General features: G+C 44.0%; 1 protein-coding gene across 1 annotated transcript; it reads left to right on the top strand.

Moving 5' to 3' along the window:
* The first annotated feature begins 400 nt into the window (after nt 1-400).
* On the top strand, nt 401-14077 carry LOC138358276 (endoglucanase E-4-like). Its single transcript, XM_069316121.1, has 15 exons — nt 401-550; nt 3065-3210; nt 5037-5202; nt 5919-5998; nt 6257-6401; nt 6622-6717; nt 7194-7282; nt 8148-8241; nt 8695-8753; nt 9313-9431; nt 10671-10836; nt 11278-11445; nt 11583-11728; nt 12329-12437; nt 13447-14077. The coding sequence occupies exons 1-15, from the start codon at nt 487-489 to the stop codon at nt 13552-13554; spliced, it is 1755 nt and encodes a 584-aa protein (XP_069172222.1). The 5' UTR covers nt 401-486; the 3' UTR covers nt 13555-14077.
* The last annotated feature ends 897 nt before the right edge of the window (nt 14078-14974 follow it).

Below are 14974 nucleotides of genomic sequence, written 5' to 3'. Positions count from 1 at the left end.
ACTGTGGAGAAATGCCCGACAGACCACTGGAACATTATCTAACACAGTGCACAGTTACAAACCCACTAAGATTTCAACTTAGATTCAACAGAGCAGAAGAAGTTGTTAAACACATATGGCAAAATCTTACTGAAGCGACCATACGAGTCATAAATACTCATACTCCGCCCAAGTAAAACAGAAACAAGCAACACTTAGTGGGCCAGCCAGAGGCTTAGGGCCCGCGCAGGAATATCCCTGCAAAAAAAAAAAAAACACACACAGCCGGTTCAAAAGTAGCGAGTACAAAAAAATAGCGAAACAGCGAGACAGGAGTTTGACAGAACACAAGTAGAGCAGCTAAGGGGGCACCTGAAGGCCACAACAGTACAGATGTCAGGAAACTCTATAGTCCGAACCAAGTGCTAAAGATAGCGAGGGAGCCTCGGAGGGTATATAAGGGCTGCGACTCTATCTCCCGTCACCAGTGTGTCTCAAGCCTCAGACATGACCAGAGTCCTCGTCCAGGTCCTCCTGCTGGGGCTCACCAGCCTCGCCCTCCTGCACCCAGGTACTGACTCAGGTCCTCACCCACCTACACCCAGGTACTGACTCAGGGCCTCACCCACCTGCACCCAGGTACTGACTCAGGTCCTCACCCACCTGCACCCAGGTACTGACTCAGGTCCTCACCCACCTACACCCAGGTACTGACTCAGGTCCTCACCCACCTACACCCAGGTACTGACCCAGGTCCTCACCCACCTACACCCAGGTACTGACTCAGCTCCTCACTACCTACACCCAGGTACTGACTCAGGTCCTCACCCACCTACACCCAGGTACTGACTCAGGTCCTCACCCACCTGCACCCAGGTACTGACTCAGGTCCTCACCCACCTACACCCAGGTACTGACTCAGGTCCTCACCCACCTGCACCCAGGTACTGACTCAGGTCCTCACCCACCTACACCCAGGTACTGACTCAGGTCCTCACCCACCTACACCCAGGTACTGACTCAGGTCCTCACCCACCTACACCCAGGTACTGACTCAGGTCCTCACCCACCTACACCCAGGTACTGACTCAGCTCCTCACCCACCTACACCCAGGTACTGACTCAGCTCCTCACCCACCTACACCCAGGTACTGACTCAGGTCCTCACCCACCTACACCCAGGTACTGACTCAGGTCCATACCCACCTACACCCAGGTACTGACTCAGGTCCTCACCCACCTGCACCCAGGTACTGACTCAGGTCCTCACCCACCTACATCCAGGTTCTCCAGGTATTACATCGCCCTCATTTTCCCTACCCTCCCCTTATCTTCCCTAAACCCCAATATATGAAATCATGAAAAGGTTCGAATAAATGGCGTGAATAACGATAATACTCTACGGACATCACATCCCATATTTCATTTGCGAATATTTGAAAATCGCATGGGGGTGTTGAGTTATAGGTTATATTTCTTAAAGTATTTAATGTAGGCCTACCCTGTAAGTCCCATTCCCCATACTGTTCCTCCCTACAAATTTGGGTGAGGATAACCCCAATCCTCTGACCTCCAATATATATATATATATATATATATATATATATATATATATATATATATATATATATATATATATATATATATATATATATATATATATATATATATATATATATATATATATATATATATATATATATGTCGTACTTAGTAGCCAGAACGCACTTCTCAGCCTACTATGCAAGGCCCGATTTGCCTAATAAACCAAGTTTTCATGAATTAATGTGTTTTCGACTACCTAACCTACCTAACCTAACCTAACCTAACTTTTCGGCTACCTAACCTAACCTAACCTATAAAGATAGGTTAGGTTAGGTTAGGTAGGGTTGGTTAGGTTCGGTCATATATCTACGTTAATTTTAACTCCAATAAAAAAATTGGCCTCATACATAACGAAATGGGTAGCTTTATTATTTCATAAGAAAAAAATTAGAGAAAATATATTAATTCAGGAAAACTTGGCTTATTAGGCAAATCGGGCCTTGCATAGCTGACCGAGTACGACGTTCTGGCTACTAGGTACAACATATATATATATATATATATATATATATATATATATATATATATATATATATATATATATATATATATATATATATATATATATATATATGTGTGTGTGTGTGTGTGTGTGTGTGTGTGTGTGTGTGTGTGTGTGTGTGTGTGTGTGTGTGTGTGTGTGTGTGTGTGTGTGTGTGTGTGTGTGTGTGTGTGTATGACAGACAAAATATGTAATGCATTTATTGTGTTTCATTTATATTTACACAAACATAATTTTAGCGATATTGAAATGCCTCATTAATTATTTGTGTGATTAATGAAGTGATTAATTAAGATTGTAAGCAGATTATTAGGCTACATAAGTAGTATAAACGGGACAGTAATTCTGTATTAATTGATTTGTTGCTGCAGCTTAGTTCATGACTGCATGTTCATGAAACTATATTTGCTTTAAGAACCTGTTAGGGATTACGTCTAGGGGACCAATAGAGACTTTGGGATTGTACCGAAGCCTCTTTGGCCGTGCTTCGAAACGTTCACTTATCATGTATTTCCGGAGACTGAAGAGTGATTATAATTATATACAAGATTATACAAAGCCTGAAACGCTTTGCGTAATAGTGGCTTTAGGCATTGTATGTACAAGCTCTATCTATAAACTCATCAATATTTCTATCATATTCGGGAGCCGGTCGGCCGAGCGGACAGCACGCTGGAGTTGTGATCTGTGGTCCCGGGTTCGATCCCGGGCGCCGGCGAGAAACAATGGGCAGAGTTTCTTTCACCCTATGCCCCTGTTACCTAACAGTAAAATAGGTACCTGGGTGTTAGTCAGCTGTCACGGGCTGCTTCCTGGGGGTGGAGGCCTGGTCGAGGACCGGGCCGCGGGGACACTAAAGCCCCGAAATCATCTCAAGATAACCCCTTGTATGTATATACTTTACCTGAATAAACATTTGAATTTTGAATTTTGAAAAAGAGTGTTTTCCCTATAGTGAGTGCGTGGCTTACCTTGCAGGTGTGGAGGCTCAGATGTGTGACACGATCACCATCATGACGGAGACACAGAACAGCTACGATGGTAACTTCACCTCCGAGACCCTGGTTCCTCTTAACGGTCTCGACGTCGTCATCACCTTCGACAGCCCTCTGAACGGCTTGTCTGTGAGTGACAACTTCTCGTTGACCAGACCACACACACTAGAAAGTGAAGGGACGACGACGTTACGGTCCGTCCTGGACCATTTTCAAGTCGATTGATAGGATGGACCGAAACGTCGTCGTCCCTTCACTTTCTAGTGTGTGGTCTGATCAATATATTTCAGCCACGTTTTTGCAACTAATCGCCTGCACAACTTCTCGTCATGAACACCTTACTATTTATATTTTAAATTAAACTTGAACTTTGTTATTCAATGTTTCACTTTTATTTATAAAGTCTGATTTGCACTCAGTTAGAAAACCATATTTAAAAAATATATAATAACATACAAAGAAGTAATCACTATAATCTAAACAAGGGGATATATATACGTCGAGAGTTTAGTGTATATAATGTATATATCCAGCATAGTTTATATGCTGAGAGTATACTTTAATCCTGAACTATATCCTGTTCTAAAAGTATACAAGTATGCAAAAGTATACTTACTGGTTATAGTCACCAAGACTATTGTCTTGGCATCAACAGCCCTCCAGAGGTTGATTAACTTTGAGTCCGACACCTCACACACTCAACCTTGAGCAGTCCAACGAAGCTTCTTTACCTTCAATAGTCTATATTATTTGTCATATATATATATATATATATATATATATATATATATATATATATATATATATGTCGTACCTAGTAGCCAGAACTCACTTTTGAGCCTACTATGCAAGGCCCGATTTGCCTAATAAGCCAAGTTTTCATGAATTAATTGCTTTTCGACTACCTAACCTACCTAACCTAACCTAACCTAACTTTTTTGGCTACCTAACCTAACCTAACCTATAGAGATAGGTTAGGTTAGGTTAGGTAGGGTTGGTTAGGTTCGGTCATATATCTACGTTAATTTTAACTCCAATAAAAAAAATTTGACCTCTTACATAATGAAATGGGTTGCTTTATCATTTCATAAGAAAAAAATTAAAGAAAATATATTAATTCATGAAAACTTGGCTTATTAGGCAAATCGGGCCTTGCATTGTAGGCTGAAAAGTGAGTTCTGGCTACTAGGTACGACATATATATATATATATATATATATATATATATATATATATATATATATATATATATACATATATATATATATATATATATATATATATATATATATATATATATATATATATATATAGGTGTATACATATCTATAGGAGAGGATGTCTGATTGTTCGAGTATGTAGCCCAGACGCTAGATGATAGCCTCACGAAACTTTCCAGGGTGACTGGCCTGTGTCTGGGGGTGGTCGTAGGTGGTTCAGAATCAAACCCAATGTTCCCCAACTTTGCATAAAATGGCAACTGATATTATTTTCCATGGTGAATGATAAGGAAGATGGTGAGTGTTAGGGAAAGTGGCGAGTGACAGGGAAGGTGGTGAAGGATCGAGAGGAGTGGTGAAGGGTAGGGAAGGTGGTGCAGGAAACGGAAGGTAATGAAGGGTAAGAAAGGTGGTAAAGGGTTGTGAAGGTGACAAAGAAACTGGAAGATGTGTAGTTACCATGGTTACAGTGATGATACCATCACTGTTACACGGTTACAGTGTTAAAGATAATGTGTAGTGAAAACGTGGCGTCCGTCCTTCGAGTATGCCAGCAACCCTTCTCAAGTTATTGTATAAGAAAAATGCTGATAACTTATATCAGCAAATTTGTAAATACAATTATTATACCGACAAATATTAATATTACATTAGCATATAATTGTCACAGTTCTTGGACATCAAAAATACACGAATAAAAATAATAATCATCATGATAGTCCATCATTTTGACAGTTCTGGGACGGAGGAGTGGAGAAGATTGACGACACTCACTTCAGAATCACGAACCAGAAGTTCTTCGAGACTGGCGGGTATGTGAGCATCCACTTCCAGGCCCAGTACGACGAGGGCACCCACCCGAACGTCGTCTCTGTCCTCCTTAACGGCCAAGAAGCGTGTGGTCAGTCTTAAATATATTATGTGTGTAAATCATGAAAATTAACCCATGATGAAAAATGTGACAGTGTCAGACCACGGAGTATGAAGGAAATTCCTATTTCAATTCATCCTCCGTAGTGTGACACTGTCATATATTATATATATATATATATATATATATATATATATATATATATATATATATATATATATATATATATATATATATATATATATGTGTGTATATCACGAAAATAAACACGTGATTAAGAATGTGACAATGTCAGACCAAGGAGGAAAAATTAAACAGGAATTTCCTTAAGTACTTTCGTATATTAAATACATCTTCAGAAGGTCAAAGATGTATTTGAATATACGTATTTGAATATACGATGTATTATATACACCTTCTGAAGATGTATTTAATATACGAAAGTACTTAAGGAAATTCCTGTTTCATTTTTCCTCCGTGGTCTGACATTGTCATATATATATATATATATATATATATATATATATATATATATATATATATATATATATATATATATATATATATATATATATATATATATATATATATATATATATATATATATATATATATATATATATATATATGCATATATAATATATTTTCTATAGAGGTCAATATTTTCTGCCTTAATGCTCTTTCATTCGTCACTTTCATTCCTCATGACTCGACCTCCTTACAAGTCTCCTTTTCTGCACTTGCAGATGGACTCTTTTTCACGACCGAGTTCCCCTTCACCAACCCGTGTCCGGCCACCGGCATGGGAAGATACGACTACGCGCAGGTCTGTACCTCACACTGTCTCTTGTAACCAGTGACTTCATAACCTTAGAGGAATATGTTGTTGCAATGCCGTCTGTTAATGTGGAAATATGTAAGATGAATTGCCAGTATGAAAGGCAGTTATTGCCTCATTCACTGTCGATATTCTGCGTGTATTAATGTAACATGTTCTACACATCTTGCTGTAGTGTTTCCTCACTAACTGCAGCCGTACACGGTGTGGCTGAGCTACAGTTTAACAGACATGTGTGCCTTGCAGGCCCTGTGCATGTCCATCCTGTTCTACGAGGCTCAGCGCTCAGGTCACCTGCCCGAGGACCAGCGCGTCACCCCCTGGAGGTGGGACTCCGCCCTGGACGATGGTTCTGATGTTGGCCACGACCTTACTGGAGGCTACTACGACGGTGAGAGAGAGAGAGAGAGAGAGAGAGAGAGAGAGAGAGAGAGAGAGAGAGAGAGAGAGAGAGAGAGAGAGAGAGAGAGAGAGAGAGAGAGAGAGAGAGAGAGAGAGAGAGAGAGAGAGAGAGAGAGAGAGAGAGAGAGAGAGAGAGAGAGAGAGAGAGAGAGAGAGAGAGAGAGCTAGCTCACCCTCCCTGCCTGACCCTCACCATCTCTCCTCAACAGCTGGAGATCACGTCAAATTCGGCTTCCCGATGGCCTACACCGCCACAGTGCTGGCCTGGGGCCTCCTCGACTTCCCTCAAGGATACGCCGCCGCTGGTCAGTAATTACTGTTTATAGTTTATCTTGTTTAAGCAGTTTTGCAGTAAAATAATTGGGGAAAAACTTATAAGTTAAACAAAACTGAAATGTTAAGAACACGCTCATATGATCACAAAACATCAGAACACGTTGATAACATGTACATCAACTCCAGGCTCACATGTTCACGAGACATCAACAACATACACAAGGAACTTCTAACATGTGCAGGCGATGAGTCACAATAACCTGGCTGAAGACATGATGGCCAAACTACCCATCAGAAGGCAGAGAAACGAGGACGTTTCGGTCCGTCCTGGACCATTATCAAATCGTGGGTTTTGATAACGGTCCACGAGGGACCGAAACGTCGTCGTGTCTCCATCTTCTGATGTGTGGTTTGGTTATCGTACTTCAAGCGTGTTCAACAACGCGCTCTCAACGCCCCATAACACATACTAAGGTAGAAGTACTAGAGTGCCTCCCGCCCACAGGTCAGACGGAGTACGGGCGTGCAGCTGTCAAGTGGGCCACCGACTACTTCCTCAAGGCCCACACTGCTGAGTACGAACTGTACGGCCAGGTACGTCCACTGTCTCTCACTGTACGGCCAGGTACGTCCACTGTCTCTCACTGTACGGTTAAGTACGTCCACTGTCTCTCACTGTATGGTTATTTACGTCCACTGTCTCTCACTGTACGGCCAGGTACGTTCACTGTCTCTCACTGTACGGCCAGGTACGTTCACTGTCTCTTACTGTACGGCCAGGTACGTTCACTGTCTCTCACTGTACGGCCAGGTACGTTCACTGTCTCTTACTGTACGGCCAGGTACGTTCACTGTCTCTCACTGTACGGCCAGGTACGTTCACTGCCTCTCACTGTACGGCCAGGTACGTTCACTGTCTCTCACTGTACGGCCAGGTACGTTCACTGTCTTTCACTGTACGGTTAGGTACGTCCACTGTCACTGTACGGCCACTAACGTCAAATGTTGTTTATCTCGTGTGGTCTTCACTAATTAGTTTCTCCTGTGTAGGAAGTTGAACCCTAACTAGTCTGCCAGGTGAGAGTGCTAATCAACCGGTAATAAGTTAGCAAATTACCAATACTAGTAGTATCAGGCGCGGGCAACATTAATCACGTACGTAACAGGCTCTCTAATTATCTCTAACCAGTGCAGCAGCTGGGAAAAACGAGTCACGAGCTGTATGATAACTAATTACTACAACTAGTTGTTCAACAAATTGCCTTCGCCCTGTGTTATATTATTGTGAGTTGTATCATTCTGTTCTGGCATATATATGATGCAGAGGATGGTAACTGTTTGGTTGTGGTCACTTACTGTTTGGTTGTGGTCACTTACTGTTTGGTTGTGGTCACTTACTGTTTGGTTGTGGTCACTTACTGTTTGGTTGTGGTCACTTACTGTTTGGTGTGGTCCCCAGGTTGGTGCAGGAAACACTGATCACAGCTACTGGGGTCGACCTGAGGACATGCACATGGAGCGACCTTCCATGAAGATTGACTCGAGCGCCCCAGGTAAGTGCTCTCCAGAGTTGTTGTGTGTCTCAGGTCTCGCAAGATATCTGAAGATATAAAATAAACGGATGTTTGACTGATAACCTTCGCAGCTGTTGCTGTTACTAGCAAGGACCTTAAGAGTGTTTTCCTTTGAAATATAATTACATTTTTTTAAAATTTGATGTAAATTATGTTATAATAAACTGCATACATTCATGGGTCAGCAGTGTAATTTGTGTTTACAAGGCAGCTAATCACACACACATCAGTTCGGACATTATTTACTGTTAGGTTAATTTGGGTTGATCATTGCTTTAATAGGTTTGAAGAGGTCACTTACTGGTTCCTTTTTTTCCAGAGATGAGTTTAGAGGCGGCTGAGAAAGCTTAACAAGTTGAAGACAGTGAGACATATTTTGTTTAAACCTCGTGTCTTGTGGTCAATAATACTATTGTGGTGTTGCTCCTGCAGGTAGTGACCTGGCTGGGGAGACAGCAGCCGCCCTCGCTGCCGCCTCCATCGTCTTCAAGGTGAGGTTCTCTCTGGCCTGTCTCACTTCCCCCTCCCTCTGGCCTGCCTCACTTCCCCCTACCTCTGGCCTGCCTCACTTCCACCTCCCTACCTTTGACCTGCCTCACACCCCCCTCCCTCTGGCTTGCCTTACTCCCCTCCTTCCCTCTGGCCTGCCTCACTCCCCCCTCCTTCCCTTGGCCTGCCTCACTCCCCCTCCCTCTGACCTGCCTCACTCTCCCTCTCTCTTGCCTGCCTCACCCCTCCTCCGTCAGGCTTGCCTCACTCCCCCTCCCTCTGACTTGCCTCACTCTCCCTCTCTCTTGCCTGCCTCACCCCTCCTCCCTCTGGCCTGCCTCACTTCCCTCCTTCCTTCTGACCTGCCTCACTTCCCCTCCCTCTGACCTGCCTCACTCCAGCTATGCGGACCTAGCCCACTCCTCGTCCTGCTGACCTGTCCCACTCATTTTTCCTCCTTTACTGATATGAATCATGATCACTAAAGTGCTGCACTTTAACCTTAAGTCTCTGTGTAAATATTCTCGCTGCAACAAACCTTAAAGATCAACCACGTTGCAGGATGTTGACTCAGCCTACTCGGCCGAACTTTTAAGCTCGGCCAAGGAGCTCTATGCCTTCGCCGACGAGTACCGTCTTGAGTACCACAATTCCATCACAGACGCTGCTGCCTTCTACAGGTAAGTTGTTAACCATGTTGTTTGTAATCATGGTAAAATAATAATTAGTTGTCAAATTCTTCGAACCATATTTCCTACTTTGTATTTAGACGCATATGTTACAAAACAAGAAGCTATAGTATGAATTCTGGTCAACACTGAAGATTTTGGGAGACTCTGATTGAGTAACTGTATAATTAGCATCAAATTACTAATTAGCCTGAAGTAAGATAAAGCCTTAGTACACCATCGGGTAAGGAGACAAGTAGGTTGTCTACGAGGCTGATAAATTACTCCATCCCTTCGAAGTACACAGACAGATTTTTTTTTTTTTATTTAGTTTGTTGTCGACCTTAAGTCCTAACAATCATGGGAGTGCTATTATGGCTGCACAAAAGCTTGCTGCTCAATCAGTGAACACACTTTACTTGAAGGCTAGCCTAAACTTTCAGTGAATATATTCCGAAAAGGAGAATTACGTCTCCTAAAAAAAAAAAATGTCTACTAACTTGGACTTCGTTAATAAAATCTTACCGCACATATATTACCATTTACTTGATTTTAAGATAATCGTACTGGAGATACTTCATGCACCTCAGGCCAGAGACACATGATAACCTGGGCACGTGGTGTCTCCCACAGGAGACACATGATAACCTGGGCACGTGGTGTCTCCCACAGGTGACACATGATAACCTGGGCACGTGTCTCCCACAGGAGACAGATGATAACCTGGGCACGTGGTGTCTCCCACAGGAGACACATGATAACCTGGGCACGAGGTGTCTTCCACAGGAGACACATGATAACCTGGGCACGTGGTGTCTCCCACAGGAGACACATGATAACCTGGGCACGTGGTGTCTCCCACAGGAGACACATGATAACCTGGGCACGTGGTGTCTCCCACAGGAGACAGATGATAACCTGGGCACGTGTCTCCCACTGGGCACGTGGTGTCTTCCACAGGAGACACATAATAACCTGGGCACGTGGTGTCTCCCACAGGAGACACATGATAACCTGGGCACGTGGTGTCTCCCACAGGTGACACATGATAACCTGGGCACGTGGTGTCTCCCACAGGAGACACATAATAACCTGGGCACGTGGTGTCTCCCATAGGAGACACACAATAACCTGGGCACGTGGTGTCTCCCACTGGGCACGTGTCTCCCACAGGAGACACATGATAACCTGGGCACGTGGTGTCTCCCACAGGAGACACATAATAACCTGGGCACGTGATGTCTCCCACAGGTCGTGGAGTGGGTACGGGGACGAGTTGCTGTGGGGGGCGCTGTGGCTGTACCGCGCCACAGGAGACGACACCTACCTCACTAAGGCTCAGGCGGCCTGGGACGACTTCTCGCTGGGGGAAGGCGCCCTCCAGTTCTCCTGGGACGACAAGAAGGCCGGCGCTTACGTAAGCAAATGCTATTACACATAGTAAATAGACCAACAAAATAGTGCCAACTTATTCAAATGGAATAATTATTTTAGTATTGATTAATATCAGGCTTCATATGTTTAGGCAAAGATATTACTATATCAGGATAATTGCTAGATAGGAGTTAATGCAGAGTTAAGAACTTAATGCGCGCCAATTGCTGGGAATTAAAATTGTCGAAATTTTCCCAAATTTTCCAAGAATTGCGTGGCAATGAGGCATAAATTAAGTTCCTCTGGCTGTCAACCACTTACGTTATTGTATTTTTTTCTCCATATTTATAATAATTCATATTTATAATCATTTTTATTTACATATCAACGTTACTCATACTATTCGGATCTATTATAACATATCAAATGATGATTACTATTAATGTTTATAAGTATGATTTTATGTACTTCTTGTCTGCCTCAGGCGCTGGGGTCACTGGTCGACCCCAGCAACACCAAGTACGCGGACGCCCTCAAGGCGTTCCTGACTTACCTGAAGAACGACGCCCAGTACACACCTGGAGGCCTGGTCTTCCTGGACCCTTGGGGCTCGAACCGTCACGCTGCCAACGTCGCCTTCATCTCCCTCTGGGTCAGTCCAACAGTGTAACAAAGACACCGACAAGCACCGTATCATTGGTTGCAATTATCACCATATTGGAATTATTACTATAGACTGAGAGACTAACAGTTAACAAACATATACAACCCGGCTGTTATTACCTGCAGGCGGCCAAGTACGGAGACCCAGCTGACGCTGCGGCCAACAGGGAGTGGGCTGACGGTCAACTTGGCTACATCCTGGGTGACTTCGGTCACTCCTTCGTCGTGGGCTTCGGTGTCGACCCGCCCACACGCCCCCACCACCGCTCCAGGTGCGTCCCCGCATTCCTCTTCTGCCACAGTCACTATCACCAGTCACATGAAGCACTATCATCCCTACCTGCTGCCACAGTCACTACCACCACTCACATAAAGCACTATCATCCCTACCTGCTGCCACAGTCACTACCACCACTCACATGAAGCACTATCATCCCTACCTGCTGCCACAGTCACTACCACCACTCACATAAAGCACTATCATCCCTACCTGCTGCCACAGTCACTACCACCACTCACATGAAGCACTATCATCCCTACCTGTTGGCACAGTCACTACCACCACTCACATGAAGCACTATCATCCCTACCTGCTGCCACAGTCACTACCACCACTCACATGAAGCACTATCATCCCTACCTGTTGCCACAGTCACTACCACCACTCACATGAACCACTATCATAAAGCATGAAACCTTACATCGACTCACTAGTTAATTTTTCTCTTCTAAAACCTATAAAATAATATATGAAAATTATAATTTCCTGTTAAAGCAACGAGTGAGAAACGCGTTGTCTGTTCTCACTAGAGTGATTTTGTTTACAATTATGACGGAGATTCAAGACAGTCGTGCTGTTTCCTTCCCCACAGCTCGTGTCCCATTCCACCACAGTCGTGTCTGCACAACCAGTGGGGCCAGAACCAGCCAGGACCCAACCCGCACACCCTCTACGGCGCCCTCGTCGGCGGCCCCGACCAGGTACTCACCTCATCTAGTTGTGCTTGCGGGGTTGTTAAAGATTCGCTACCTGGAACAGAGTTCCAAGTAGCACGGGCTATGGTGAGCCCGTTGTGCCTTGCGGGGGTTGAGCTTTGGCTCTTTGGTAGGTGGGTTGCTAATGCGTCACAATTTCGATGTGTGACTGAAATTAAGTACAGCGAAAAGTTTTTTGCTTCCCCTGGCAATGAACGTAGGTTTTGACAGGTTGGGTGAGTTGCTCTGGTTCGTAGGCAAAACCACTTGAGATTTGTCGCTGGTTCTAACTCATTTTATATGAGCATGAGTTATAAAGTGCCCTCTATAGTTAACCGCTTGAATATCATTCGTTCAAATTTATTGTTGGGAATTTATTTTGTCTCCAACTGTATCTTACATGTTATGTTTTGAGCATAACATATGTTATGTTTTTGAAAAATATAAAAATAAGACTTGAAGAACACTAATGTCGTATTTTGATACACGAACACATGATTTACACTTAAAAGCTCACTCAAAACACAAACAAATAAGTTTAAATGATAAAAAGCTGATTTATTAGATAACAAAAAGCACTGTGCATCACACGCCATCTTCAAAAGATATCATCTCTGTTTGACTCTTAGATTATTTGGGAGTGATCATAATAATATGATTATTACTTGGGAGCCGGTCGGCCGAGCGGACAGCACACTGGACTTGTGATCCTGTGGTCCCGGGTTCAATCCCAGGCACCGGCGAGAAACAATGGGCAGAGTTTCTTTCACCCTATGCCCCTGTTACCTATCAGTAAAATAGGTACCTGGGTGTTAGTCAGCTGTCACGGGCTGCTTCCTGGGGGTGGAGGCCTGGTCGAGGACCGGGTCGCGGGGACACTACAAAGCCCAGAAATCATCTCAAGATATTTAGGGGTAAAATAGGTGGTATTAATAGTGGGTGTGGTTAGTAATTCATTCTTCGACCTACCTCCTAAGCCAGAATACTCCGTAATGAACTGTTCTTCTCCTTGCAGTCTGACGGCTACACTGACAGCCGCCAAGACTACCAGCACAACGAGGTCGCCTGCGACTACAACGCCGCCTTCAGTGGAGCTCTCGCCGCTATGGTCGAGCTTAACTAGACGTCGTCCTCCTGAGCCATGAGTCTGGTTGAGTTCAACTAGACGTCGACCTCCTGAGCCATGAGTCTGGTCGAGCTCAACTAGACGTCGACCTCCTGAGCCATGAGTCTGGTCGAGCTTAACTAGACGTCGACCTCCTGAGCCATGAGTCTGGTTGAGCTCAACTAGACGTCGACCTCCTGAGCCATGAGTCTGGTTGAGCTCAACTAGACGTCAACCTCCTGAGCCATGAGTCTGGTTGAGTTCAACTAGACGTCGACCTCCTGAGCCATGAGTCTGGTTGAGTTCAACTAGACGTCGACCTCCTGTGCCATGAGTCTGGTCGAGTTCAACTAGACGTCGACCTCCTGAGCCATGAGTCTGGTTGAGCTCAACCAGATAACAACCGATTGTCAGATGAAATTCGTTGAACTCCACTTAATTAAACGTTCATGGAATCAGTCGATCAGCTAATGACCTCAGTAATAATCATACAAAATTATGTCTATTGAATTCGTTTCTCAAATATACATTGAAAAAAATGTGTAGATATTTTAATACCACTGTGTTCTGTATTGACAATATTTTATCACTGTCATATATGCTCTAAGAACAACAAAGTTTATATCTATAAAAAGAGATAAAGATAGTGAGCAGTGAAGATATGGCAAATGACCCTCCAGCAAAGCCGGGCTAGAGGTCTAATATGAGATATTTATAGCCTGCAGTGTAAACGGAGACAGTGACAGGCTTGTCCCAACTGCTGAGGTAATGAGTAGGGGACAGAGGTAGACACTTCCAGGGCACTGTCTGTCTCTGCCTCTACTTGGTTGATTGTTGACGTAGCATGGAACCCAGCCTTGTCCATCGGTGGAGCATCATCCATGGGATGGTTAAGTCACAGGGGGTCCACAGCAGCCTCCTTGAGGTAGAACCGTCCGGGAGAGAGCTGAGGAAGATTGCAGGGAGACACAACTTGCTTGCTCAAAATAATTCCATGTGAAGCTGAGAGAGAAACAGCCAGTATTGTTTTTTTTCCTTGTTAAGATCGTGCATCACACGATTTCATTATTATTCTTTCGTGCCGTCTGGTAACCCGTAGGGGGAGAGGCGAGACGGGGATTGTTGTTGTTATAGATTCAGTCACTCGGAACAAAAAGTTCCGAGCAGCACGGGTTATGGTGAGCCCGTAGTGGACTTGAAGGGGTGGTGGATCGTGTGTTGTTGCACGGTTACACAAGACTCTTGAAGTCTTGTGTAACCGTACAACAGAGAACAGACTCCTGTTCCCCTACATTAGGTAGAAGAACAGAGGTACCAAAGGTATCAGCAGTCACTGGTCATCCACTTAGTTACTCACCGTACAGGTTTGTATAATCTAATCAATGAGGATTAAATATATTTTGGAAGAAATATTGCGACACAATAATAACGATAGAAA

Source organism: Procambarus clarkii, chromosome 82 (assembly GCF_040958095.1).
Source record: "Procambarus clarkii isolate CNS0578487 chromosome 82, FALCON_Pclarkii_2.0, whole genome shotgun sequence".
Classification (NCBI taxonomy): Eukaryota; Metazoa; Arthropoda; class Malacostraca; order Decapoda; family Cambaridae; genus Procambarus; species Procambarus clarkii.
This window is presented reverse-complemented; position numbering and strand designations above follow the sequence as displayed.